The sequence below is a fragment of the Pagrus pagrus genome (assembly GCF_965226575.1).
Source record: "Pagrus pagrus genome assembly, chromosome: 16".
In the NCBI taxonomy this organism is placed as follows: Eukaryota; Metazoa; Chordata; class Actinopteri; order Spariformes; family Sparidae; genus Pagrus; species Pagrus pagrus.
In genome coordinates, this window is record NC_140200.1 from 16,758,765 (window position 1) to 16,783,338 (window position 24,574).

The 24,574-nt window shown below is 39.7% G+C and overlaps 2 protein-coding genes across 11 annotated transcripts; one reads left to right on the top strand and one right to left on the bottom strand.

Annotated features, from left to right (window-relative positions):
• Positions 1 to 5,171: 5,171 nt before the first annotated feature.
• Positions 5,172 to 11,617, top strand: LOC311271462 (uncharacterized protein; the record flags this gene model as incomplete). 5 transcript variants are annotated; one of them, XM_084377153.1, is made up of 8 exons in its annotated part: positions 5,172 to 5,625; positions 5,669 to 6,030; positions 6,256 to 6,286; positions 7,472 to 8,261; positions 8,540 to 8,631; positions 8,766 to 8,876; positions 9,881 to 10,151; positions 11,402 to 11,617. In XM_084377153.1, exons 4-8 carry the CDS (start codon positions 8,223 to 8,225, stop codon positions 11,615 to 11,617), a joined length of 729 nt encoding a protein of 242 aa, XP_084233279.1. In that variant the 5' UTR covers positions 5,172 to 5,625; positions 5,669 to 6,030; positions 6,256 to 6,286; positions 7,472 to 8,222. The 5 variants fall into 5 exon arrangements, with proteins under 5 accessions (XP_084233279.1, XP_084233278.1, XP_084233281.1 ...); XM_084377152.1 differs by having other exon boundaries at positions 8,216 to 8,261; XM_084377155.1 differs by having other exon boundaries at positions 8,216 to 8,261; positions 8,599 to 8,631.
• A 45-nt stretch (positions 11,618 to 11,662) lies between these two features.
• On the bottom strand, positions 11,663 to 23,226 carry LOC311271461 (uncharacterized protein). Of its 6 annotated transcripts, XM_084377147.1 has the most exons (17): positions 22,770 to 23,226; positions 22,365 to 22,726; positions 22,109 to 22,139; positions 18,750 to 18,949; positions 18,142 to 18,349; positions 17,381 to 17,456; positions 16,940 to 17,193; positions 16,744 to 16,794; positions 16,494 to 16,570; positions 15,568 to 15,707; positions 14,971 to 15,168; positions 14,576 to 14,662; positions 14,004 to 14,257; positions 13,347 to 13,517; positions 12,832 to 12,972; positions 12,516 to 12,636; positions 11,663 to 12,282 (listed from the first exon to the last, which is right to left on the bottom strand). In XM_084377147.1, exons 3-17 carry the CDS (start codon positions 22,133 to 22,135, stop codon positions 12,065 to 12,067), a joined length of 2,223 nt encoding a protein of 740 aa, XP_084233273.1. In that variant the 5' UTR covers positions 22,136 to 22,139; positions 22,365 to 22,726; positions 22,770 to 23,226; the 3' UTR covers positions 11,663 to 12,064. The 6 variants fall into 6 exon arrangements, with proteins under 6 accessions (XP_084233273.1, XP_084233274.1, XP_084233271.1 ...); XM_084377148.1 differs by lacking the exon at positions 22,109 to 22,139; XM_084377145.1 differs by having other exon boundaries at positions 22,109 to 22,726.
• Between the last annotated feature and the right edge of the window lie 1,348 nt (positions 23,227 to 24,574).

Here is a 24,574-nt window from a genome sequence, read left to right on the forward strand (position 1 = left end):
ATGTACATGAAGAGGGATCGTGTTTGTTTGACTGTGGTCAGGAAAAAAATGTGAAAATTAGCAAAAGAACCTGATTATTTCATGCTTGAAATGCTCTGTGTTTGACTTTGCTTTTTAAGAGGTGGCGCTGTAATTGTTTTCAACAGGATATCAGTATCCATCTGCTTTCACTATGGATTTGGCATCCCCCGGCAGAATTCAACGGATCCCTTGCTGTTTGTGTGGTCTTCTATGAACACAGCCAACCCAACACAGACAACGTTTGTCTGCGTCACCGGCAACCGACACTAGGGACCATCGCTGACACTGAGGACATTTTTGAACCATTTGTATTTGAAACTGTGACCCACATGTTGGGTTTTGTGCTGCATAATGAGTGGTATGGGGCTCATGAGAAATGTGAGCAGCATATGATTTCACGGAGACATCGTATGATAATGGCTGGTTGGTTTGTGTAGTCGTAAATAGAAGTGGGGAGTGGATGACAACAACATGGTGTAGCTCAGAAACTTTGTGGGCAAGGGAACGGTCCCTTTATTAACTGCTACAGCTGGACTGAGGTCAGATGAGAAATAAAACGTGTTAATCTGGCCTTTTTCATGCTTTCACTATTTCCAGTGGATGCACATTTTTATGAAGAGCTAAGGTGAATGAAAGTCTATAAATAGATGGCGCTAAGATCAGTAAGCTTTAGCAGCATTATGTTCCTCTGATACTAAACATGGAAATATTGCTTTGGAGAAATTCATTTAAAATCAACACACTTCTTTCTTTTAGTCAATTATACAAAGTGTGAACAGTGCAGTTCAAACTCAGACATCACAAAATGCAATCTTAACTCTTTATTATCATCTATAGTTGTTGGTTAACATTCAAGGTACTTTTACCTCTAAATTGTACTCAGCTGAAGATTGACTGTTTTTTTTATTTTTATTTATTTACTGTAAATTTGCGTTGTCGTGTCATTTAAGTGCAGTTAATTAATGCTTCATGTTCCTCTGAAAAGAAACTCTCCGTCCTGCTGTGTGTTTAGCTCCATTAGCTGTTATCTCCGTTAGCCAAACACACTGTTCAATCCTGCCGATTTCAACACAGATTTGTTGCTCACAATGTAGCATTATCAGGGAAAAAATATAATGCATCCCTGCGTCATATTGTTCTTAGCCAGCCATTTATTAGTTATTATCTAACAAACTCTTGATGAGTTTTCTATTCTTCAGCGAGAAGTGGAGGAGGGATTTTAGGTTTCTGTCGACAGTAGTATGCTAGCTAATGTTAGCCTCAAGGCCTAGAATATTTCACCGTTGCTTGGCAGCACCGTCAGCTGCTCCAGGACGTCTCTATCATTGGCTGTTTTGCAAAATATCCAAACATGTTTGATATTATCCGGGTGGCCTTGACGAGTCTGTGAGCAATTCAGTGAGCATAAGACTGGATCTGTAAACCCCTCACCCAACAGATAATCTGTGCCAAACAGCATGTTTTCAATGGGCATAGCATGAGCAGATGAGCTCTATTGGTGTGAGCTTTCATATCAGTTGGTCATTTGCAAAGTGATACATTTCCTACATACATAGGCCTACAATACATACAAATATCCCTGTCATACCATAGGCATCCCAGTCAAAGACCTCTGTTCAACCCAAACACATTTTTTCTACAGTCGCTGGGACTACATTGGTCCATTAATCTCAAGGCCTGGTCTCAATTCACTTTCAAGCAAATGGTTTGCATTGCTAGTCAGGCATGAGAACATAATACAAAACAACTATAGGTGGCAACCCAAAAACAAGAACGTTTTTGTGTATACAGAAACAGATGTTGACATCTGATCGCCAGCAGTTCCTCATGCTCTGAATGCTTAGCAAAACAAAATGAACTGAGGGCAAACCTGGAGTCACATGAGGTGAAATCTGCACAGCTTTTGGGCCAAAGAATTACTGTGGTACTGTTTGTATGTTCACCTGAAGCCAGCTGGAGAAAAGGTACAGATTAGTCTGTTATACAAAGCTAAAATCACATGTTGACAGGAAACTTAGGAAACGGAATCTGCATCCGATAAACACGCAACAGAATTGTAAGAAATCATGTTTTCTCCGTCAGTTTGGCAGGACAGTTCGCTCCAAGTGCTACGGTGCCCGTGAGTCAGCGTTGTTTTGTAGAAGAAGCCAGTCAAAGGCGCATATCTAATGACATTTGACTTTGGCAAATTTAAAACCGTTGTGTCTTTGCAGTTGGGAACAAAACGTCCTGCCAGTGTTTCTGAATTTGAATAATATGACCCCCGATTTCATGATTAATTGACTACAACTGCAGTGTCAGTAAAGTTTTCTTTTAAAAAAAACATTTAGCTTCCGCCTGTTGTTTATGGCCCTCAAAATGGATTTTTTTTAGTTTTATGATTGGATGTTTCTTATCGAGATGCGTCTTGGGAGTTGCAGTTAGTTACATATATTATCCCTACTTGTGCATCCCAAATTGTACACATACCTTCGTTTATTGTCCTTTTTGTCAAATTTGTCTGATATATAACCTCCAGACACACCTGGCGTCATGTTTCCGCCATAAATAAAATGCTTTTAAAGCCTCTGTTCTGTGGAAGCGATGGCCTAATGTGCCCTGCTCTCTTCCTCTGCCCACTAATAATTAAATTTTGTCTTGGCTTACTTAAGCAGAAAGCATTATGTTGAATATGGGACCGTTTTGACAGTCAAATGCGTGTTTGTCCTTGAAAGAAGTAGGCCATGGCATTAAGACAGTGTGTGATTTTGATGCTTGGACAAACATGAAAAGTCGGTTATGAGGAGTTTTGTTGTTGAGCCAGTGTTCGTCACTCCCTGGCAGATCCATTTGTTATTCATTTAGAGAGCACAGCAAGTGGAGACTTTATCCAAATGTCAATTATCTTTGTCGCTGTTGCACATGTTTTCTGCCAGAGTGGGATTTTTTCAACAGATTTATCTGTTGAAAAAGTCTATCTATCTACGCACAAGATGGTATGTTTTTTTACAGAACCATCTGGGAAGTTTTCCGATAGAACTTGTTTGGAAAAGGGCAGGCAGCTTCAAAAAATACTTGGACAAACCATCTGTCTATCACCATCAATCACTGGCTAACTTCACCTAATCAGATCAACCATAGAAGAGCGCTACTAGCTGTTAAATCTTACTCTTGCCGAAGCCAGGTGAGAGAAGATCGAGAAAAACCTTCAGTGTTGTTTTTTTACTCATCTCTTTCTTTGACGTACACTATTTAGTTCCAGTAGAACTGATGCTATAGCAGCACCTACAAACAACAAGCTGCCATTGTTGTTTTCAAACCAGCAGTCACTTTCAATGGCCAGGAGTTCCTCGTAGGACGCTGATAGATCCTAACCACATAGCTTGAAGCTGATGTCAAGGAAAAAGCGATCATGTAATCTTGTGTATCTAACTGCCTCACAAGTTAATTGGTTAGCAGTTGTGTGTCGTTAACGTTAGTTTACAAATTAAGTCTAAAAGTCAAGTTCAGTTTGATTTTAACCCCCAGAATCTGTGTCACTGGGCTACAGAGCAGCTCTGCTAACAGCTGGTGTCTTTGTGTTGCAGATGCAATCCTTTCGCAACTTTTGACATCAGGCTGAAATCCAAAAACACTACTCTCAAGAGAATGACAGCCTGAATGTACTTGGCCTCATGCATTGTTGTTGAGAGTGTTTGATTTGGTGGGCGTCTAAGCCACAGACGGTGACCTGACTCAAACTGAAATCAATCACCTCTGCTCTGAGAGCTCAGCGGGATGAGAGACTTTCTAGACTACAGGCCACCCAAATTTCATTTTGTTTGGAGCTGAAATTGCTGTTATTGTCTCTAGATCACAAGGCTTTTGTCTGTAATGTAACTAAAACATCTATTAAGTCTGATGACATAAGTTGATTGTTAAGAAAAGTGAACATGATCCCATTTCCAATTTTTACCCCTGGTTTCCGACTGCCCCCTTGCCCCTCAGAACAGAGTTACAAGGGGTAACGGTTGAAATCTCCCCACATGTAATGGGACGACTCTTCAAGTTTGATTTAAAAAACGTCATGCCTGCCTGATGTTTTCTGACTCTCCTTGATTTTTGTCCTGTGACTGTGGTTGAGTAGGCTACTTAGTTATATCGTTCCTTATTTGTCCGTTTTATTATTAAGTGTTTTATTTTGAAAATGATCAGATGCACTATGCTGACCCACTGCCTGACTTCCTGTCTGGCTCCATCGGCTCTGTGCCGATTCATGCGGCTGCTGACCGCTTCCGTCAAAAATAGACTTGGCGCGTATTTTCCGCGGAGCAGAGTGCACTATTTCCTGCCAAATGCTGGTAAAAATATGCAAGTGGCTGGTAGATTTTCTTCACTCACCAGCCTAAAACCAAAGGTCACCTATTAGGTGGCTGGTAAAATTTGAACACTTATTTGTCATTTGGCAAAAAAGTTAATTTTGCCCCCTGCTTCCTGTTATTCCTTGATTGCAGACAATTATTTCCCTGACACTTGAAAGCACAGTAACCATTAACAAGATGGTACATTAAAATGCTGATTAAAAAAAACAACAAAAAACACGAGACAGGCATCTTGGTAGGCATCGTTGCCAGGCATTGACTGCAGAGATGTGGTGTTAACGTGGCATACCCTCTGCAGAGCAGCCTGCTCTCAGTCTGTGCAGCTTCCTGCACACATACAACTCTTTGTGAGGCTGGCTGGCTGAACGGGCTCTCCCTTGCTGTGTGTGTTTCCTTGTCTCGGTTTGCAGCCCCGAGGTGAGATCTCGGAGCAGCGCTGAGGATCATACAAGGACAGGCACATCTGGAAAGTCTAAGCTGGCTTGCACTTGCCAGTTACCGAGCTGGTGCTAATGAAAAGCAGGGCTCTGCCTACCTCTCACACTGCCTGGTTAGCATTAGTTAAGCCAATCATCTGTGCTTCGTAACGTGCCTCCGTCCTCTCCCAGTCTGAGCACGTTTCAAAACATTTTAATCTTTTTTCCACCTCCAGTATTTACACTATATTATTATAATTTTGCAGGCAAGCTTTAACACATATAGACTACAATTCAAGCACTTTGTGGTTATAATGTCGAGACAGCAGGGCAAAATTTGCAAGAGAATTACATGTTTGGACTAAAAGGTATGAAGGTATATTTGGTGCAAAAGTCCTGAGCAGTTGTGACAGTGAATTTGTATCTGTAGAAAAAGAGTCACACATGTGTATCAGTAAAGTTGAAGTCACAGAGAAGGAGTTGCACACCTGTAGAATTTTTTTGTGTCCCACAAATACAACTCAACAGTTACACCTTCTCAAATTCTTCATTACAAGTACACAAATCCTCTGTTACAAATCACAAATCAAGAAATTCCTGCTCTCACACATTTTGCTCCAATAAATGCAGCAAAAATGGTGCAAAACACATTTGCACACCTGTATCAAAGAATCTGAAGCTGTGGACAAAATTTGAACATCTGTAAATCAGTATGTGAGTCCGTGTAATGAGAGTTGCACACCTGTAGAATTCTTTCTCACAAATATACATTTTTTTCTTGGATATTTTTTCAGCACACATACAAATCAGTAACTACAACTGCTTGAATCTGCTGCTACGGGTCACAAGTAAGTAACTACAACTGCTTGAATCTGCTGCTGCGGGTCACAGATGCCGTTTTCCTCTTTCAAATCACAAGTCGCCCGCGCTCTGACTTTTGCACCAAATATCTCAGCGTACTTGGGGCAAAAGTGATTTGTGTACCTGCAAACGCGATTCGTGTCTGTAGAGAATGGGGCGGGCTTTGTTCGGGGAACAGAGAACTCCAATTGGCCAGTTCTTCTTCTTCTTTGAGTCGTTATGGTGGTAGGCAAAGTTGCTTATACGCCATTGCCGCCACCTATTGGCTGGAGCGTGGAGCCGACCGTGGCATCTTAACAGGAAACATCCCGCCTAGCCATCAGCCAGAGCTGCGATCGCGCCTTGAAAAGAACGCCTTGACTCAGCGGAGCAGTTGGCGTGTGATGTTTAAGGTACGTATGTTTTCTGATATCACCACCGTTATACGTCTGTGTATCGTTTCATTATGCACTCCAGTCAGCTACGTTGGTGAAACATGTTTAGTTAAGTTAGCTCCCCTTGCCTCCCGAAACGTAACGTAGCTAGCTAACATATTATAACGTTAGCTATGGTATCTAGTCGTCTGTCGATATACCCTCATATTCAGTTATGTGCATTGATTCTGTTTTGCCTTCTAGAAAAATGTCAGATCAGGCCGGGTCTTCCCAGGTGAGTGTCATATCGTGAGTATTTACTTAACATGAATGATGAATGATGTTTCCTAAATAATTATAAAACAATAAGGTGAAGGCTAGTATGTGTAGGCAGTGGTGGAAGAAATATTATGATTTACTTAAATAGTAGTATTTAAAGAATAGTTTGGGTTCTTTGAATTGTGGTTGTATGAGGTACTTGTACACAGTCAGTGTATTACATACAATAGACTGTGGTACAGAGATGCAGACTGGAGTACCAACATCAAGCTGGACTGTGTACTGCTGTGTGGATGGCAGCAAAATATATTTTTAACACAAAAAAAGGCAAACCTAATAAAATCACTGTTTAAGTGTGGGGTATATTAAGAATTTGTTCAGTGCTTTAACTTAGTGTTAGACAGACTCTTTTGAAACGTTAACACACTTGTTAAATCACTTTCCCAGCACTAAACTCCCTTGACTTCAACATAATTTTAACCTCTCACACCAGAGGAGCTGCTGGTCTCTGACTGCCACTTTGATTGGGCTGTTTGTGTGACTTCAGTAAATTCAGACTCATTCCAACATCAAAATCACAAAATACCACAATTAAACTGACTGAGTGAGGCAGAAGTTGACCAGCAGCTTCTGAGCTCTGAGAGGTAAAATCACTGTTTTTGTCAAGGGACACTGGTGCTGGGGAGAGAATGAGTTAACAAGCAACACAAACTTCAAAAGGCTGTCTAACTACAAGGTAAACAGCAAACATATTCATTATATAAAGAACACTAAAACAGACATACATTTACATACAGACATTTATTAGGTTTGCCTTTTTTATGTGACTTTAATCCGTTGTTAGTGTATAGCCTCATTCACAAAATTAGACAAAAATACAAAATTCTATGTAACTGGAGACAAAACTTTGCTTTTGTTCTCTATGTAGATCACAACCCATGAAATATATAAAAGAGTTAATGAAATCTGTTGAGAAATGAAAACTTAATACTGCTTTTGTATCCAGATAAACAGCAGTTCCTCTGTTTACTCGTATTTGTTTACTGAACTGTGCTTGGATCATGTCTAAATCACAACCAGGCAGAAAAGATCTGGGTATACCTCCAAAGCATATAAGCACAAAGCGTGTCACATATTCCCCTCCCCCAGCCCCAAAATGTTAGAGACATCATTGTACCAGAATGTTTTGTTTCTCCTCCAGGAAATGGTGCTCAGCCAAATACTGGACAGACTCTTCAATAGATTGTCAAGTTGGCTTGATCGTGCCCCTCTGGACCGAGACTACCTTGACTTCATATGCTCACAGGAGCTGGTTCTTCTTAGTGCATTATCAAGCGTGCTAGAAATCCCTCAAGCAGTTTATGATGCCCTAATGGAGGTACATCGCCTAGTGTCAGGGCAAAATGAAAGGGAGACATTTGTAACAGTTTCTCTGGAGAGGGGAAATACTGGTCGTCCCACGGTTGCAATATGCAAAGAGTATGTGTCTGAGCTCCTTAACATGGGCCTGACTGTGAAGTATATTGCCAAGCTCATTGGGGTTTCTAGGTGGACGCTGCAGAGACGTATGAGTCATTGGGGTTTCTCTGTGAGGGGTCTGTACAGTGACTTAAATGATGATGAACTTGACGTGCTGGTGTCAGCCATCCACTCCAGCAACCTTCATGCAGGGTACAGAATGATGTTGGGACTGCTGCGAGCTCAGGGACATAGAGTTCAGTGGGAGAGGGTTCGTGCATCAATGCACAGAGTTGACACTGCAGGGATTGTGTCAAGAATGTCAGAGTTGCGGTGTGTGGTACGCAGAACATACTCTGTCCCAGGCCCCAGATCACTGGTGCATATCGACACAAACCACAAACTCATAAGGTTGGTTGTGTTAGTTAAATAGAAATCTATTGCAGGACTTGTGGTAACATACTAATAGTAATGTTTTTCAATTAAGGTACAATATGGTGATATTCGGAGGAATAGATGGCTTCTCAAGGAAGGTAGTGATAATAATAAGTTAAAGGCCCTTTTCACAGCATGTGTTTTTAAGGTAGCATAATCATTATATAATGACTAGTAAATTGTTAATGTTGTTAAAAGTTAAGATCATAAATGTCATATTTACTTGAATCATGCTTACAACATCAAAATTTTCTTAGTAACAGACATCAGTTTGTTTTTCATTGCTGCACCCAACTGTGTGACTAATAAGGTCAGGATAGTTGCTATAGTATGTATGATTTAGGGTATAATGGGGTTTTTCTGTATTATTTTATAGATTATGTATCTTGGTGTTGCCAATAACAACAAGGCCTCCACGTCCCTTGCCTTTTTCAGTGAAGCTGTTGAGAAACATGGCTTACCACAAAGGTAAATCCTGTACATTTAAATTGATATATCCTACCCTTAACTATATCACACTAACTGTTCTTCATAGTAAATGCTGCATCTGAAGGAAGTGTAAAAATATGCTGTCCTCAGTTACACCACATTCAATTCTCTAGGGTTCGGGGTGACCATGGAGTGGAAAATGTTGATGTGGCTCGCCTTATGTTCTCTATCCGAGGAGCTGGGAGAAACAGCTTCATTGCAGGGAAAAGTGTGCATAATCAGAGGTACTTATGAAAACACACATACATACATATATCGTCACCCTCTTAAAATATTGGCCTAAGTCATTTTCAAGTTTTTCTAAAAACAGAAAAAACGGATAGAAGATATTTGGTTCAGTTTTTTCTGTTTTTAGAAAACTTCAAAATATGACATAAGCCATTACTTTAAGAGGGTGAGAATATGTAATATACAGTGTGTATAGGGTATACATGTATGTAACAATTCAGTTTACGCAAATAGAAGAGATGTCTGTTATTAAGAACATTTTGATGTTGTAGATGTGACTTTGGTAAATATGAAAATCTTGACCGTAACTTTGAACTAAAATTCTTTGCTGTCCTTATGTAACTTCAGGTTTTCAGCATTAACAATTTACTAGTCTTTATACAGTGGTTATAGTACTTTTTTAAAAAACACATGCTGTGAAAAGGGCCTTCAAGTTATTATCATCACTACCTTCCTTGAGAAGCCATCAGTTCCTTCAAATATCACCATATTGTACCTTAATGGAAAAACATTACCATAAGTATGTTACCATAAGTCCTGCAATAGATTTCCTTTTAATAAACACAACCAACCTCAATTCATGCTAAAGCACCAGTGATCTGCAGCTGCATGTGGGTTGCTGGAGTGGATGGCTGACACCAGGGCATCAAGCTCATCATTATTTAAATCACTGTACAGATACACACATATCAAGAAGCTTAGACACATATCTTAAATATTACAACCACGTAATATGCAGGGAAACTGTTCCTTTTCATTTTGTACAGACGCTAGGCAATGCAGTTCAGTTAGGGCATCATAAACTGTTTTAGGGATCTCAAGGGCAGTATGGTGGCTAGCTTGCATGGGCTTCTTTCAGTTTTTCACTGTCTTGGCATGTCTTTCTTTTATTAGCATGGTACAATAATAACTGTATTCGGCTGACTTTATTACTTGTTTTTCAATGCAAGTATTCTCAATGCTGAAATAATTTGAATTCTAAATTATGTGCTTTTAACAGAATTGAACGTCTCTGGCGAGATGTCTTCAGAGCAGTCACGTGCCACTTCTATGACATGTTGCATCACCTGGAGGAGGATGGTCTCCTTGATCTCTCCAGTAGCACTCACCTCTTCTGCTGCCACTGGGTCTTCATTCCCCGCTTGCAAGCACAGCTTGATGTTTTCAGGGATGGCTGGGACAATCATCCCATTTCAAGTGAGAGAAATCGCACTCCCAACCAGCTTTGGCACATGGGACTACAGTGCAACTCTGAAGAGTACAATGATGAGGTAACTATTTCTGAAATATAGTCGGCACATCACGGAGTTGAGGCAAGAGAAATTGTGTTGCTACAAGCCAGCATGCAATGCACACATTGAGCATAATCTCATCACACTCATTCACTCTTTCCTCACCATGGTTTTGCTGAGACATGGAAACAGACACAGACAGTAACACAGAACACACACTGCTGCCCTGTTGACTCCCGTGATCATTAATTTAGAGGGTTAAGGGTTAGGTTCAGAAAGGGGTGAATCATAAATTATGAGGCTATCCTTTACCTGGGCGGACCACACCTTCCACTCAGACACCACTACGTAAATTTGCAGATATTACAGGCTCTGCTTACCTTTAAATTTTGGGCCTGTGGGTCTGATGAGAGGGTGTGGACGCCTCTGGTGGTGGGTTCCTCTGATTCTGTCCCCTACTGGCTGAAGGTGTGCTGAAGTGTTGTGTAAGAATATTGATGTCCCTTGAAACCTAAGTCCCAGGCCACTGGACCAAAATTTTAGGTGGTTTTAGCAATGTTCAATCAGTTCAGGAAAAAAGCTTCTCAATAGTGTTCAAAAAGATCATCAGGAGTCAGAGTCTTGAGCAGCAAAAAAAACTTGCCTCTGAGCTTCAATGGCTAGTGCATTAGCTTATATTCCCTTTAGATTTCACTTTTCCCACACCTATTGACCAACCTCTTAACATTCACATTGGCAGAAAATTGACATCTTTATAATTCTCTTTGGTCAATATCATTATTTCATTACATCATTACTTGTGGGGCATTTTAGGGTTTTTCCAGACCCTCAAGGAGAAATCCGGCTTTGCCCAAATATGTACAGGCATATTTTTTTTTAAAAACCTCTTCCGCCATCCTCATTACACCGCTATGTCTTTGACTTCTTCTTGTCCTTATTTTTACTTACTTACAGCTGCATTTTTGACACCCTTATCTCTTTCTTGTGATTATTTTTTTAAGTAAGTTTTATATGAGTGCACTTTGTAATTTCAAAAGTTCACACATGGGGTCAGATTCACTCTGTGGTCACACAACAAGTCATACATGGTGCAGTGATGCTTACATAAGATATGTTTTGGATGATTACTATCCCTATATTAGGCATTTAACATTTTCTTCACACTATTGTATTACTTGATCAACACACAACATAATATTTGATTATTATCTGGCATTGCAGTTTATCTTTCTTCAGCACGTCACGTCTTGTCGAAAAATTATACCACAAAATAACTTTGTATCTTACAGGATTTGCGCATGCCACCAATTGACTGGGAGAGTAGTGGCCTTACACCCAGCAATCCAAACTATGGTGTGCACATCCCTGAGAGTGACTGCCCCCTGAGACCTGAGAACCTGGCTGGACTCTGTGCTGCTGTGGACCCAATGGGACCCTCAACGTGCATGGGGGTGGACAAATACTTAGCTGCACTGCAGTATATGCACAGCATTGGCTATGTGTAGCCCTGAACAGTGGACTGGACTGTGATAAATCAAAACAGAGTTGAATAAAGTTCAACAACATGGAAAAGCTAGAAATATGTTTAATGAAAATAGTGAATACTTAAATGTACACTGACTGCTTTAACAAAGTTTGCCCATAAAGCTTTTGTAAATAAAAAATAAAAATAAAGTTCCTTGTAGTTGCTTACATTAATGCAGTTAAATGGAAAACAAGAGGTAACTTGTGAATTTGTAAGTGTTAAAATTAATTATTTTCTCATTACTTATTTTGTATGTGTTTTGTTTCTTTCAAATGAAATGTCTTTCTTATGGGCACACATCTGTGTTTCTTTTTTCTTTGTAAGTTTGCAAAAAAAAAAAAAGAAATAAAAATGTTATCACAAAAAAAACCCCTCTTAACATTCTGTTCAGACTCTTGTTAACATTCTTAACAGGTGTAGTATTACTCTACAACAATCCAAAGCCACTGTCATTTGTGGCAATGCAGTTTTGTAAGTGAGAGCTAAACTCGCTGTAACTGTTGTAGTTAACAGGCAAGCGAAGGGTACGGAAGCATGTGGATGAAGTTGGATGTTCTGCCTGCACCACCTCCACTTTCATGTCAGCCATGGGTATCTCCCATCCAACCCAGAACTTGACTAGCTGTTTCAGCTGCTCTTGGGACACTGAAAGCAAAGACAGCGAAAGAACAACAATAAAAGTTCTCGAACAATTGAAAACTGAGATAAGTGAGTGACTACATGCTACAGTACAATAGACAAATACTGTGCTAGTCTGTAAACAGACTATATAGTGTACAAGTACACAGGACAGAAAATAATTATGCATTTTAAACCTTATTACTGTGGGAGGGACGTTGTGGAAAAAGGAAAAAGTATGCAATCGATATGCAATATACCTGTTCTCACAAACTCACGCAAGTACCCCATAATTCGGCATTTGGAATCAACCGAGTAACCATCGCTGTCATCATCCTCCAATGATCCTGCTTCAGGCCATTTGATTTGGTCTAAAACAATCTGCAATAATTAAAAAAACAGGATGATTATGACAATACACAAATTATATCACCATTTGCAGGTTTCATTCTTGTGTGGCTTCTTTGACTCATTTTACTTCAACGTATTCATTCAGACTGAGGGTACATAGTTTAAAATGGTCAGATGGTACTTAAGATATGGTTTATTATTGGGGAGAAAAATTACATGCACTACCTGGGCACTGCATACAGCCCTCAACTGACATGGAAAAACTGATGCCACAGTGTCTGGTCGAGATTGCAGCAGTGGCAAAATCAGTGACTCCTTCAGTCCCTGCCTGAGCTGCTTCAGTTGGTGCACATTTCGCCCAAGCACCTTAAAATAAATCATGGATAAATAATAATTAGTCTCTCCTGTCAAGACCATGTCTTTTGTTTAATTTCTGTCTGCAAATTATCTGCAATGTCTAAAGTTCTTCAATCTATCACATACAGTAATTACTGTCTATTGTTGTAGTCCTATGATGAAGATTCAGGGTGTTCGATAAGTTTATTCAGAAATGAAAATTTCAGTTGTACAAAAGCAAAAAGTTAAACTACATGGAATAAAAACAGCGATGGAAGATAAAGATAGAAGATAATCTAAAGCATTAGACTACAAAGAAACTTGCTCTACAATACTTAAACACCATAGCGACCAAAATCTAAATCCAAATCGTTCATGGATCGAGTGTTGGAACTGGGATTTACTGCATGCTGAAGCAGATTGTGAAGAAGCCAGGTGCTGTTGGTTTCTGTTAATACAGGGAGGTCCCATGCCATTGCCAACGCATTTATAGCTGCCCTCTGATCCAGAGTGAGTGCACTGCATTGGTTCTTGCATTCATCTCTCTTCCTGCTTGATTGTCCATCTTCATACAGCTTTTAAATCAAAATGAGACCAACCACAATAACATTTAAATTGTATGTACATGTACATGTACATTGAGTGCTGTCCAAATTTTCAGTGACACTGCTGTCTATTAAATATAGCATATTGGGCTTGGCAAGAAACAATATATTTGAGGTTAAGTGCTTGAGAATATAATGTTATGATATGAGCATTTACATTCATATCAGGTGAATTGTATGGTAGTTATGGCTCTTTTTTTTACACTCACCACTTTTATGTGAATTAAAGTGAGTGGACAGCTGCTTGACGGCTGTTTGGCTATTTGTGTTTCAAAATTAAGATTGAAAAATACAACTTTTTCTACATCACCTGTTGAGGATGTAAATACCCTAATATTAAAGCTGACAATATGCACTCTTACATCTTTCATAGCTTCATTTAATACAATGTGCTGAGGTACAAAGATTCAAATGAAACAGTTGCTGATGGAGTGCATTGCACCTCTCTATACTTACCGGTTTTATGGTCTCCCTGATGTCCATGTCCGCCACATCTTCAAGGGTGATGGTGGATGTCTGGGGTGGATCACCCAACAGCACATGAAGAACTGCTGGGCTAACACCTGTCAGACGAGGGCCACCATGAAGGAAAGAATGGCCTATCATTCTTCCTGCCACAATAAACATCTCATTCTGCACCAACACTTGGGAGGTGGAAGGGATTAGGTGGTCAGGTTGGCCCTCAAACAGCAACGTGCCGCATGCATTTCCTACAGAGAAATAATCAAAAACAGAAAGTACAAAATAATCGTTTCTTTTGACTGCCGTTCAATCTTTATGCAATACTCCAGTGAGGAAGGAAGAAATACATACTTTATCATGAAAAAGTTTGACAAACATTAGGAATGTGCAATGAGACAGATAGCTTTTTGTTTTTTCTGACAATCTATAAAAATTCAGATTGAGAGTGAGCCAAAATTATTACCTATAATATGCTTCCGAATCTCAAATATTTAATAACTTTATTTACTCAAATATTCCTTAACTTTTATGTCTATTCACGTAGCAGATTTGTCCAGAGGACTTACCAAAATCAACTGTGAAACCATGGTGCAACTTGTGCATGACCATACTGAAAAAGTGTCGATTCACACCATCTCCAACGGCCACATCTCCTAAAAACACAGACAAAGTTTAAAAGTGTACACTAGTACTAATCATGCCTATTCAGGTATAATTTTACACACACACACACACACACACACACACACACACACACACACACACACACACACACACACACACACACACACACACACACACACACACACACTTTTGGCATTATGTTTCATTAAAATCAATATTAAAATATTTTTCACACGTCCTCAGGGGAAAACAGCAAGAAACAGGTGAACAGACAACCATCATTCTCTTTACATGCAATTAAAACAGTAAGGCGTACAGCTTAGTTAAGTTACAGTACCCTGAAGTTTCGCTTGGAAAGGTCTTGCCCAGTCAATGTTGGGAGCCTTATAAAAGGAGAGGATTCTGCCCTCTTGGTCCTCTACATCTTCTGTGATGTCAATTTTAATTTTTAGGGTAGGCTCATCTTCTCTGGACTGTAGCCATTGCTTTTTGTACTGGTCTGCTGCCACTTCTGGATCGTCAATGCTTTTCCAAGCTGGAAATGAAAAAAGAAATTTTGTTTAAAGTGATAATCACACCCTAGCTATAACAAGATGTCTGAATCAATGTGGTCAACATTCCTTGCTCACTCAGTACACTTAACTCATTACTGCATGAGCAAATACACAAAGACTGGTTAGTGAAAATTCAACAACATTTGGTCTATATAGTCTACATGATCTGTATTTGCCCATGTGGACCATGTAGACTATTATAAAGAATGAAAACCAGGCTGACTCATTTTGCAACATCTACATTGCAAAGTGTATGGTGATGTAAGGTTGCATTTCTGAATTGTGGCATTTATTGTAAAAGCAATGTCATTTTAACCATATTACACAATTATGACTAATTGTATTGTATTAGAATTAACTCTGAATGAATAAATGCTAACCCAAATCATCTGTTTCGATTGGTCTGGACAATGGGACATCGTCAAGCGGCAGGGTAGTTGATGTGCAAGGTCTAGGGTCAGGTGTGCTGACCATGTGCATACTCTCAGAGTCAGATGGAGTTGAAGAAAACTCAGAAAACCTTAACATAAAGCATAAAGAAACAACAATAAGCAGAAATACAATAATGTATATAGTCTAAACATCACAGTTCAACCAAAATACAGAAGACCTCTGCAGACCTCATATGGCATTGTGCCATGAGGCCCACCTGATTGCACCCATTGAGCCAACCTACTACCTGCAACACATGCATATGAAATGAGTATCTAGAGCATTATGCTACAAATCAAGTAACCTATACATAAATGTTAAATCATTTGCCGTTTACAGTGCCGACTCTTCATTTAGTGTGTAAGGATGACTTTAAACTAAATTTAAGATTTTACAACAACATCTTACTATTTAGCAAAAACTCTGTTCACTTGTGAATGGCCTATCAACTGTTCATCCAAACTACTTCAAACTTGGCATGTGTCTTGCTGGTAACCCGAGGATGTGCATACTCATGATCATAGAAAAATTGGTGCGATTTGGACGTTACATGTGTGCGTGATATATGTATATGCCTGTAGCTTTTTACCTTCATTTGATAGTGCAGCCAAAGTGACAAGAAATATGGGAGAGGTGGGACGACATGCAGCAAAGGGCGCTGATGGGAATCAAACCCAGCCAACTCAGGCTTAGTACATGGAGCATTACGTGTAATTGAGTAATAAAAAAATATCTTTAAATTAAACATCAAAAGTGAAGAAGTAGTGTGAAGAAGTATTTTGGATGAGTAGTTCAAGAAAGTTACAATCAGCCTGTTACGAAAAGGCACCTTCTGGACAGGCACAGAACTAGTTTGTTATAATGAGTGGAATACCTTTCCCCACATGAACTTGCATGGTAGGCAACAGTCTCTGCAGGAAACTGCTTTCCACAAATTGGACAGGAGAAGTCCTGTGGGCCAAGCAGGTTACAAAGGAGTATATAAATGAACACACCTGAACTTGACAATACGACGGTGGTAAATGAACCAAAGAAGATAACATGCTGATGTCTGTGATATCAGTATGTGTAATTATCTAAAATGCTGCTTCAATATTATAACTGAAACATCAGTGACATCTTACCACACAAATGATATCCGAAACCTGTTCCGCTTCCTCTTCAGATGCACCTCTCTTTTGGGTAATATAAAACACAATGGTCAGCTCAATATTAAGTCACAGTACACAGGCAGTGCAGGAGTTCATACAATCACAGCTGAGGAACTTAAAGGTATAGAAGACTCTTTTTTGGTTATTAAAGATGTTTATGAAAACTTACATTGTCTTGACAGGACTGAATATGGAACTGAATCAGGGGCAGAGGAATCAAGCAGCCACAGGTCATGCATTCGTTTTTTGGCATTTTTTCGAACTCTGCAGCATCATACGGCAGCGGGGTGGTATCCATTTTTTCTTGAAGAGGGACAATGTATAGCACATTTTTCCCACTGTTTGATGAAGACCGAAGTATCTTTGCAGTGTACCCTTGGGACCCCTGGGGCAGTGGAGTGGTCTTTCTTTGTCCACTTCCCCCTTTAGAAATGAAAACATTTTATTAGCTCATTCTAAGGGCTTAATCTTTCTATATATCATAGAAAACATTGACATTCCAGATAACATATCACGATACATTCGTAACGTTTAACAACCTTTTCATGCATATCTTTTATATATACAGCAGGTTTAGATATGTTATGCAACAACGGAAAAAGAATATCACCTGAAGCTTTTTTGAGCAGCCAACCACCACGCACATCTCGCATTTTGGGAAATTCTTCCAACAGTACTCTGCTTATCTGGAAAAAGTTAGCAATGCGGTCATTGTGGACGCACTTTTAATAATGTCATCAGCTGTAGACGGCAGAAAAAGATCATAGTCCAGTTAATGTGCTAGACAGAGATGGTTGACAATAATAATGATACTTGGGAAAAAATAGAGCATTGTAATAGATGCACAAACCATAACCAAAAGCATAACTAAAACAATGGAGAGGCCATGAGGCCAAGATGAAGCTGCCCAGAGAGTAAGAGATCAGCCTTGGAGAGCAGCCCATCTGAGACTTTTGCCCCTCCCACCTCTCAGGTGCAGCCTGTTACATTGATGACCCACCCAGGCTCTTGCAAATGAGCAGAGCAGCAGACAGGTGTGCCATCACAATGTAAATATCAGAGATTAGCAGAGCAAAAGTGATTTGATGTGAATGAGCTCTGATATTTCGTAATGTAACTAGCTGTCCTGCCACCTTGCTGGTTAATCAATATAACTGTGCCATCACTAAGAATAGCATATCATCAGGATTTAGTATCTTTACGACCGGTGTTTCTGTATTAGATGAAGTGAATAAGCTCAATGATGAATTAACTGCCCACCATCTACCAGCAGTATGGTGGCCACGGCAGAAATCACAAGATTTGAAATATCAGCTGAAAAACTACTATGATGTTGCTTGAGTTCATTGTTGTCTTATTCTTAAGGCTCACCTCTGCGTGATCTGCATTGTTAGGCACATTTATGGTCCGCCTTCCAAGACCTGCTTGCAGGAGCATTGCCTCATCCTTTGGTGTTTTGTCTGTGTTTGTAGGTTGTAGGCAGAACTGCAGTTCCATAAATTTTACCACCGACATACATGGAGGATCTGCTGACTTCCTTTTGCGTTTCTGGCCTCCAGAATACAATGCTGGGAAACATCTTGGATGAAGCATAGACAGTTATTGAGTGAACATCTAAATATCAAAGGACAACTTTTTTAAATAAATGTAATTGTTTTAATACTTAAAACCATAAAATTCAACATTACTGTCAGTTTAAATACATGCAGTATACTGGCAGTATTGCCAAGTTTTTAGTAATTCCTTCACTGACACATACAAATGCTACAAATCACTTGCAACAAAGTATGTAGTATGAAAGGATGTAGCAAGAATAAAAAAAACCTAAATCTTGGATAAATGCTTTGCATTGTGTTGCCTAATTTAGCTCAGATTAAATAGAGGCTTTCAACTGTTGAAAACTGTTAGAACACTATGAAACTTTTTCTTTAAAGATAATAAAACATTATATATTCTATCTTAGTCAAACAGTCACTTACCTTTGCATCTCCTGGTGTACAGTAGCTGGTCTTACAGGTCTGCTGCTAGTAGGCCCAGAGGCAGTAGGCTGAGCAGCTGTAGTAGGTCCAGTGGCAGTAGACTGTGCAGCTGTGTGTTGAGGTGCATGAGGTCTGCTGTCCCTTTCACCTCTTATGCAGTGCAGAAGCGTACGAACTGCTGTCTCAATGTTTGTTGTGGGCTGGTAAATTTGACAGATGTGGAAATTACATTTAATTAGATGCATTTGGAAACTGTGCAAAATTTGCAAGACAGCATGTTTACACATAAAAGACTCACTTTTGCAAAAAGCTTTTTCTAATGTATTGTTGATTATATGGTAGGTGTGTAACGATTCATCTACTCAATCGATTACTCAATTTATGTTCCTACGATCCAACTTCATCGATCTGTGCTCGGCAAGTTGGCCTTCCGGGCTTGTATCGATACTTGGAAATTGCACATTGGATTTAAGCATGGCAAACTTAATGGATGTGTGTTTTTTTTAGCACTTTTAACGATAAAGACACATTAAACGTTACTCGATTCAGTCTGACTGTCTGTGATGTCATCGGCACACGCCGGCAGTAGCGCAAATCTCAGAGTGACAACAACTACTCTTTTTATGTTGTAAACAACAGCAGAAGTAGCAGATAAACCTACTATTAATTCAACCTGAAGAAATGCTGGTTGCACTTACTATACTCTTTTTATTAGGGCTGCCCCTGACCAAGGATTTTCTTGGTCGACCAGTGGTCGTCAATTCAGAGCGATTAGTCGACTAATCGACGCATATATATAATGTATATATTAAAAAAAATTTAAAAAGTCTCTGCGGTAAAGTGGATGCGCCTGTAGAGAGATTTACACAATAAGTAAAACATAGTGAGCTGGATAATTTAGCCTTCCCAGTACACACGAATAGTCTAATACTAGCGCACATAACAATAATAAAATGTATTTATCTCTGCTTTCAAACGTTCGGCTGCCATGGGCAGGTAGCTAGGCTACTTACATGTTTAAGGTGGTACACCATGTTCGTCGTGAACAGTGATAGGCGAAGTTTTTCTTGCAAAGTTTGCATGTCACCTTCTTTGGGTCATCCTTCTTCTTTTCAAAATGATCCCATATTTTAGATGTCTTTCCCGACATGGTTGGCTATTAATTGGTTGATTAATTGTTAACTGTCTAACCCCGATGGAGGGACCTGCCGTGTTAAAAAAAACAAACACTGACAGTGAGTGGGTGTCACGACTTCCTGTATCTGGCCCTTCAAATTAAAAGCCCTCCAGCCTTTTATACACAGTCCAGCCGCCAGTCAGTTTTTTTTTCTGCGACCAATCGACCAATGAAATTTTGGTCATCTAATGACTTTTTGGTCGACCAGTGCTTGGTCGACTATTTGGGGGCAGCCCTACTTTTTATATTGAAAATGAGAGCAGAAAAGGTTAACCTCCTGGTTGCACTTCATTCAAATAAAAGGTTAATACATTTGCCATTAATTGTTGTGTACTTGTTTATATCCATAATTTAAACCTGACACTTCACCTGCACTGTCCAGTATCCAGGTATTTATTTCACAGTCACACTGGTTGAATATTTGGCTAAAAAGTTACTGAATCGATATCAAGTCACTGAATCGTATCGGATCGTATTGTTCTAAGTGAAAGACGATCGTCCTTGAATCGTATCGTTAACCACGAAACGTGATATGAATCGAATCATTGTTAAAATGAATCGTTACAGTACTATTATATGGACAGGCCATATATTCCTGAGGCCTGAACAGACATGTCAATTGTACTTCAATATGGCATTTGGTAGTTCTACCACAATGCACCTACTACAAGGTGCACTTCCCTGCAGGAGAAATACAGTCATTAATGGGAAATTTAGATTTTAAATTAACTGTAATGTAAACTCTGACATCCCTTTACTTAACTATAGTATTCCTAACATCAATACAAAATATTGCAGTGCCGGTTCAAAATCTGCCTCTTTGTAACAGGCCAATTGTTTGACCTCTGGTGTTGCTGTTTGTAGCTTCCTTGAGAAACCGCTCATTCAAACTACTTCACACTGACACTGACTGTGCAGATTTGTCAAAAGGTTAACATTACAACTCCAATTAGCTGACGCCTTGTTAAGTATTTATAACCAGCAATACTGAGACAGAGAGAGGGGGTAAGGGTTAACCTGACATGTGTATTTCCCTGTTGTGGGAAGAATAACGGAATATCTTATCTTCCATGTAGAGAGAGGCTTAACCCTAACACTCTCTCTCTACATCGGTCTCACTATAGTTTTTTTTATGATTTCTCTGATAACTCTTCACCACTAATGTATAGATTATTCTGAAGAATATTGTTTTATTACTCAATTAAAATAACAATTAATTTACCCCAAATAAATTGCAGAACTTATCTTGTTAATATTTCAGTAAAAAGTCAATCACCTGATCATCATCATCTAATGTCCATGTCACTGCTGTATATTTATAATAATAATAATAATAATAACAACAACAGAGACAAATTTCTGATCAGAAAAACACTGGAGCTCATATTCAAAAAGACTGCTATGACACATACAACAATGTAATTATATACAAACTTTCTCAGAATTGAAATGCAGAACAACTTAAACATGACACATTAATGTTTTTTGAGGTATACATGAGCAAGTTGTATATCTATGTATTTATTTTTCAACATTATATAAGAAACTCACGAGTGGAGGAGTGCGTGATTCAGGTCATTCATTGGGGAAATAGACTCACCAAGTCCAGCTACTCACGATCAGAAACACCGATGAAATACACTGTGGTTCACCGAAAAACACAAAAGTAGTGGCTACTTGTGATTAAAAACACCGGTTTAATACACTTTGCTTCACGGGGAAAATGGGTTAACTTTAGGAAAGCTAGGGAACTTTCTGTGGCCCACAGTTTTCAAATAGCCTTGTTATGTTAGACGCCTGCTAAATAAACACTGCAACTATAGTTATTTTAGGTTATCAGATCGTGCTGGTAACTCACTGGGAGTGAAAAAGAGTTGGTCTGTAGTGTACTGCGACTGAGCGGCGACCAAAAGGGGGAGTGTGTGTTCCCTTATTTAATCGAAGTAGATTAATATTGAAAGTGTCGCGTGTCCAAATCGCACTAAATTCCAACATTTCCTTGGGTCATTAGCGACACATGTACTAAGTGAGAAGTAGATAGGATGAACGGTTCTCTACATTCGCAATTAACAAACTACTACCAACAGAGATTTATTGCTTTATAACGTTCGTTCCCCCCCCCCCCCCCCCCCCAAAAAAAAGGATGTTAACCATGGTTTTCTTATCATAGTAAATCACTCACCTGGGAAGACCCGGCCTGATCTGACATTTTTCTAGAAGGCAAAACAGAATCAATGCACATAACTGAATATGAGGGTATATCGACAGACGACTAGATACCATAGCTAACGTTATAATATGTTAGCTAGCTACGTTACGTTTCGGGAGGCAAGGGGAGCTAACTTAACTAAACATGTTTCACCAACGTAGCTGACTGGAGTGCATAATGAAACGATACACAGACGTATAACGGTGGTGATATCAGAAAACATACGTACCTTAAACATCACACGCCAACTGCTCCGCTGAGTCAAGGCGTTCTTTTCAAGGCGCGATCGCAGCTCTGGCTGATGGCTAGGCGGGATGTTTCCTGTTAAGATGCCACGGTCGGCTCCACGCTCCAGCCAATAGGTGGCGGCAATGGCGTATAAGCAACTTTGCCTACCACCATAACGACTCAAAGAAGAAGAAGAACTGGCCAATTGGAGTTCTCTGTTCCCCGAACAAAGCCCGCCCCATTCTCTACAGACACGAATCGCGTTTGCAGGTACACAAATCACTTTTGCCCCAAGTACGCTGAGATATTTGGTGCAAAAGTCAGAGCGCGGGCGACTTGTGATTTGAAAGAGGAAAACGGCATCTGTGACCCGCAGCAGCAGATTCAAGCAGTTGTAGTTACTTACTTGTGACCCGTAGCAGCAGATTCAAGCAGTTGTAGTTACTGATTTGTATGTGTGCTGAAAAAATATCCAAGAAAAAAATGTATATTTGTGAGAAAGAATTCTACAGGTGTGCAACTCTCATTACACGGACTCACATACTGATTTACAGATGTTCAAATTTTGTCCACAGCTTCAGATTCTTTGATACAGGTGTGCAAATGTGTTTTGCACCATTTTTGCTGCATTTATTGGAGCAAAATGTGTGAGAGCAGGAATTTCTTGATTTGTGATTTGTAACAGAGGATTTGTGTACTTGTAATGAAGAATTTGAGAAGGTGTAACTGTTGAGTTGTATTTGTGGGACACAAAAAAATTCTACAGGTGTGCAACTCCTTCTCTGTGACTTCAACTTTACTGATACACATGTGTGACTCTTTTTCTACAGATACAAATTCACTGTCACAACTGCTCAGGACTTTTGCACCAAATATACCTTCATAAAAAGGACTCCAGAAGTTATATTTTGCTTGCTTGATATTGTCTGCAAAATTATTGCGTGCTAATGTTAGACATGCAGTGGTTAATACAGCATGTTCTGTATACATATAAGAGGGATTGTTAGTGGTTAAAAGAATGAGTAAGCACACAGGACTCTACTTTTTCCCTTCCCTTGAAAGTTAGAATAAGTGACACCCCAGTCACATGGCAGTGCATTTGTGAAGGCACTCTGCAGGGCTACTTGAGACTATGAAGTGTGTTTACTTAAGCCTTCGCAAACTTCATGCTGTGTGGCTTTCTGTTCGAAGTGTGCCAGCATTCACTGCTCTGAAATCCACCGGTCATGAATCTTTCCTAAGCACGTGACAACGCCCTCGCACATGACCGAAGACCACGAAATACAGAGCCAGAGGCATTACCGTGACTTCTTGGGGTATGCAGGGTCATTGCCCCTTTCCAAGCTGTCCAAGGCCTCCCCTCTTCTCCTCTCATCTCAGCCTCGGCTCACCCATGTCCCTGGGCTGCAGGCTGGGAAAGGTGAGCAGGTGTGGCTGGAACACTGAACCCCATTCAGAGGAGAAGGCCACAGGGCAAAGAGGAGCGAATGATTTACACCGCGTCCACATCTTTACTGTATGTCGAGATTTACAGCCTTACTGAACGTAAAGCACATTTAGAACCGAGGACTCCTCAACTTTTAACAGGACAGTCAGATGTTTACAAAGCAGGCCGGTATTTTTAGAGGGAAGTCAGACTTGAATGAGCAGCAGGCGATTCCTTGAATTAGTCCCTAAAGGAATTTCTGATTGTGACGGTAATTTTAGGAGGAAATATATCAACATCTAGCAAATTTGGCTAGGACCTGTGATTTAAGATACTGGAAAACAAGCCCAAATTTGAAATAGTTATGACCAGGTGATCCATATATTCATGCATTCACATGCACAGAAATTTACAAACATTTGACCTCCATGTCAAATGTCAGCCTCATAGATAGAAAGCTGTGGTGTGTGTGTATGTATTAATACATGTTTTTGTTACCTGTTGGGGACCTTTTCTGGTACTGACCTTGTTGGGACCAGTAGTCCTCCTTGTGACCAAAGATACTAATGTGGCAAAACATAATTTTTGAGGTCCCGCTTAACGGTAGGGGTTAGGTTGAGGTAAGAGTTAGGGTAAGGCTGTCCACAATAAAGTCCTAACAATGATAGCTGAGCAAATCTCTGTGTTAATGTGTATCTTTCAACAACATTTTGCTCTGTTTGTCATACTCCATCGATGTTTATAAATTGATTCAATGATCCAATATGATTGATGATTTTTTGATT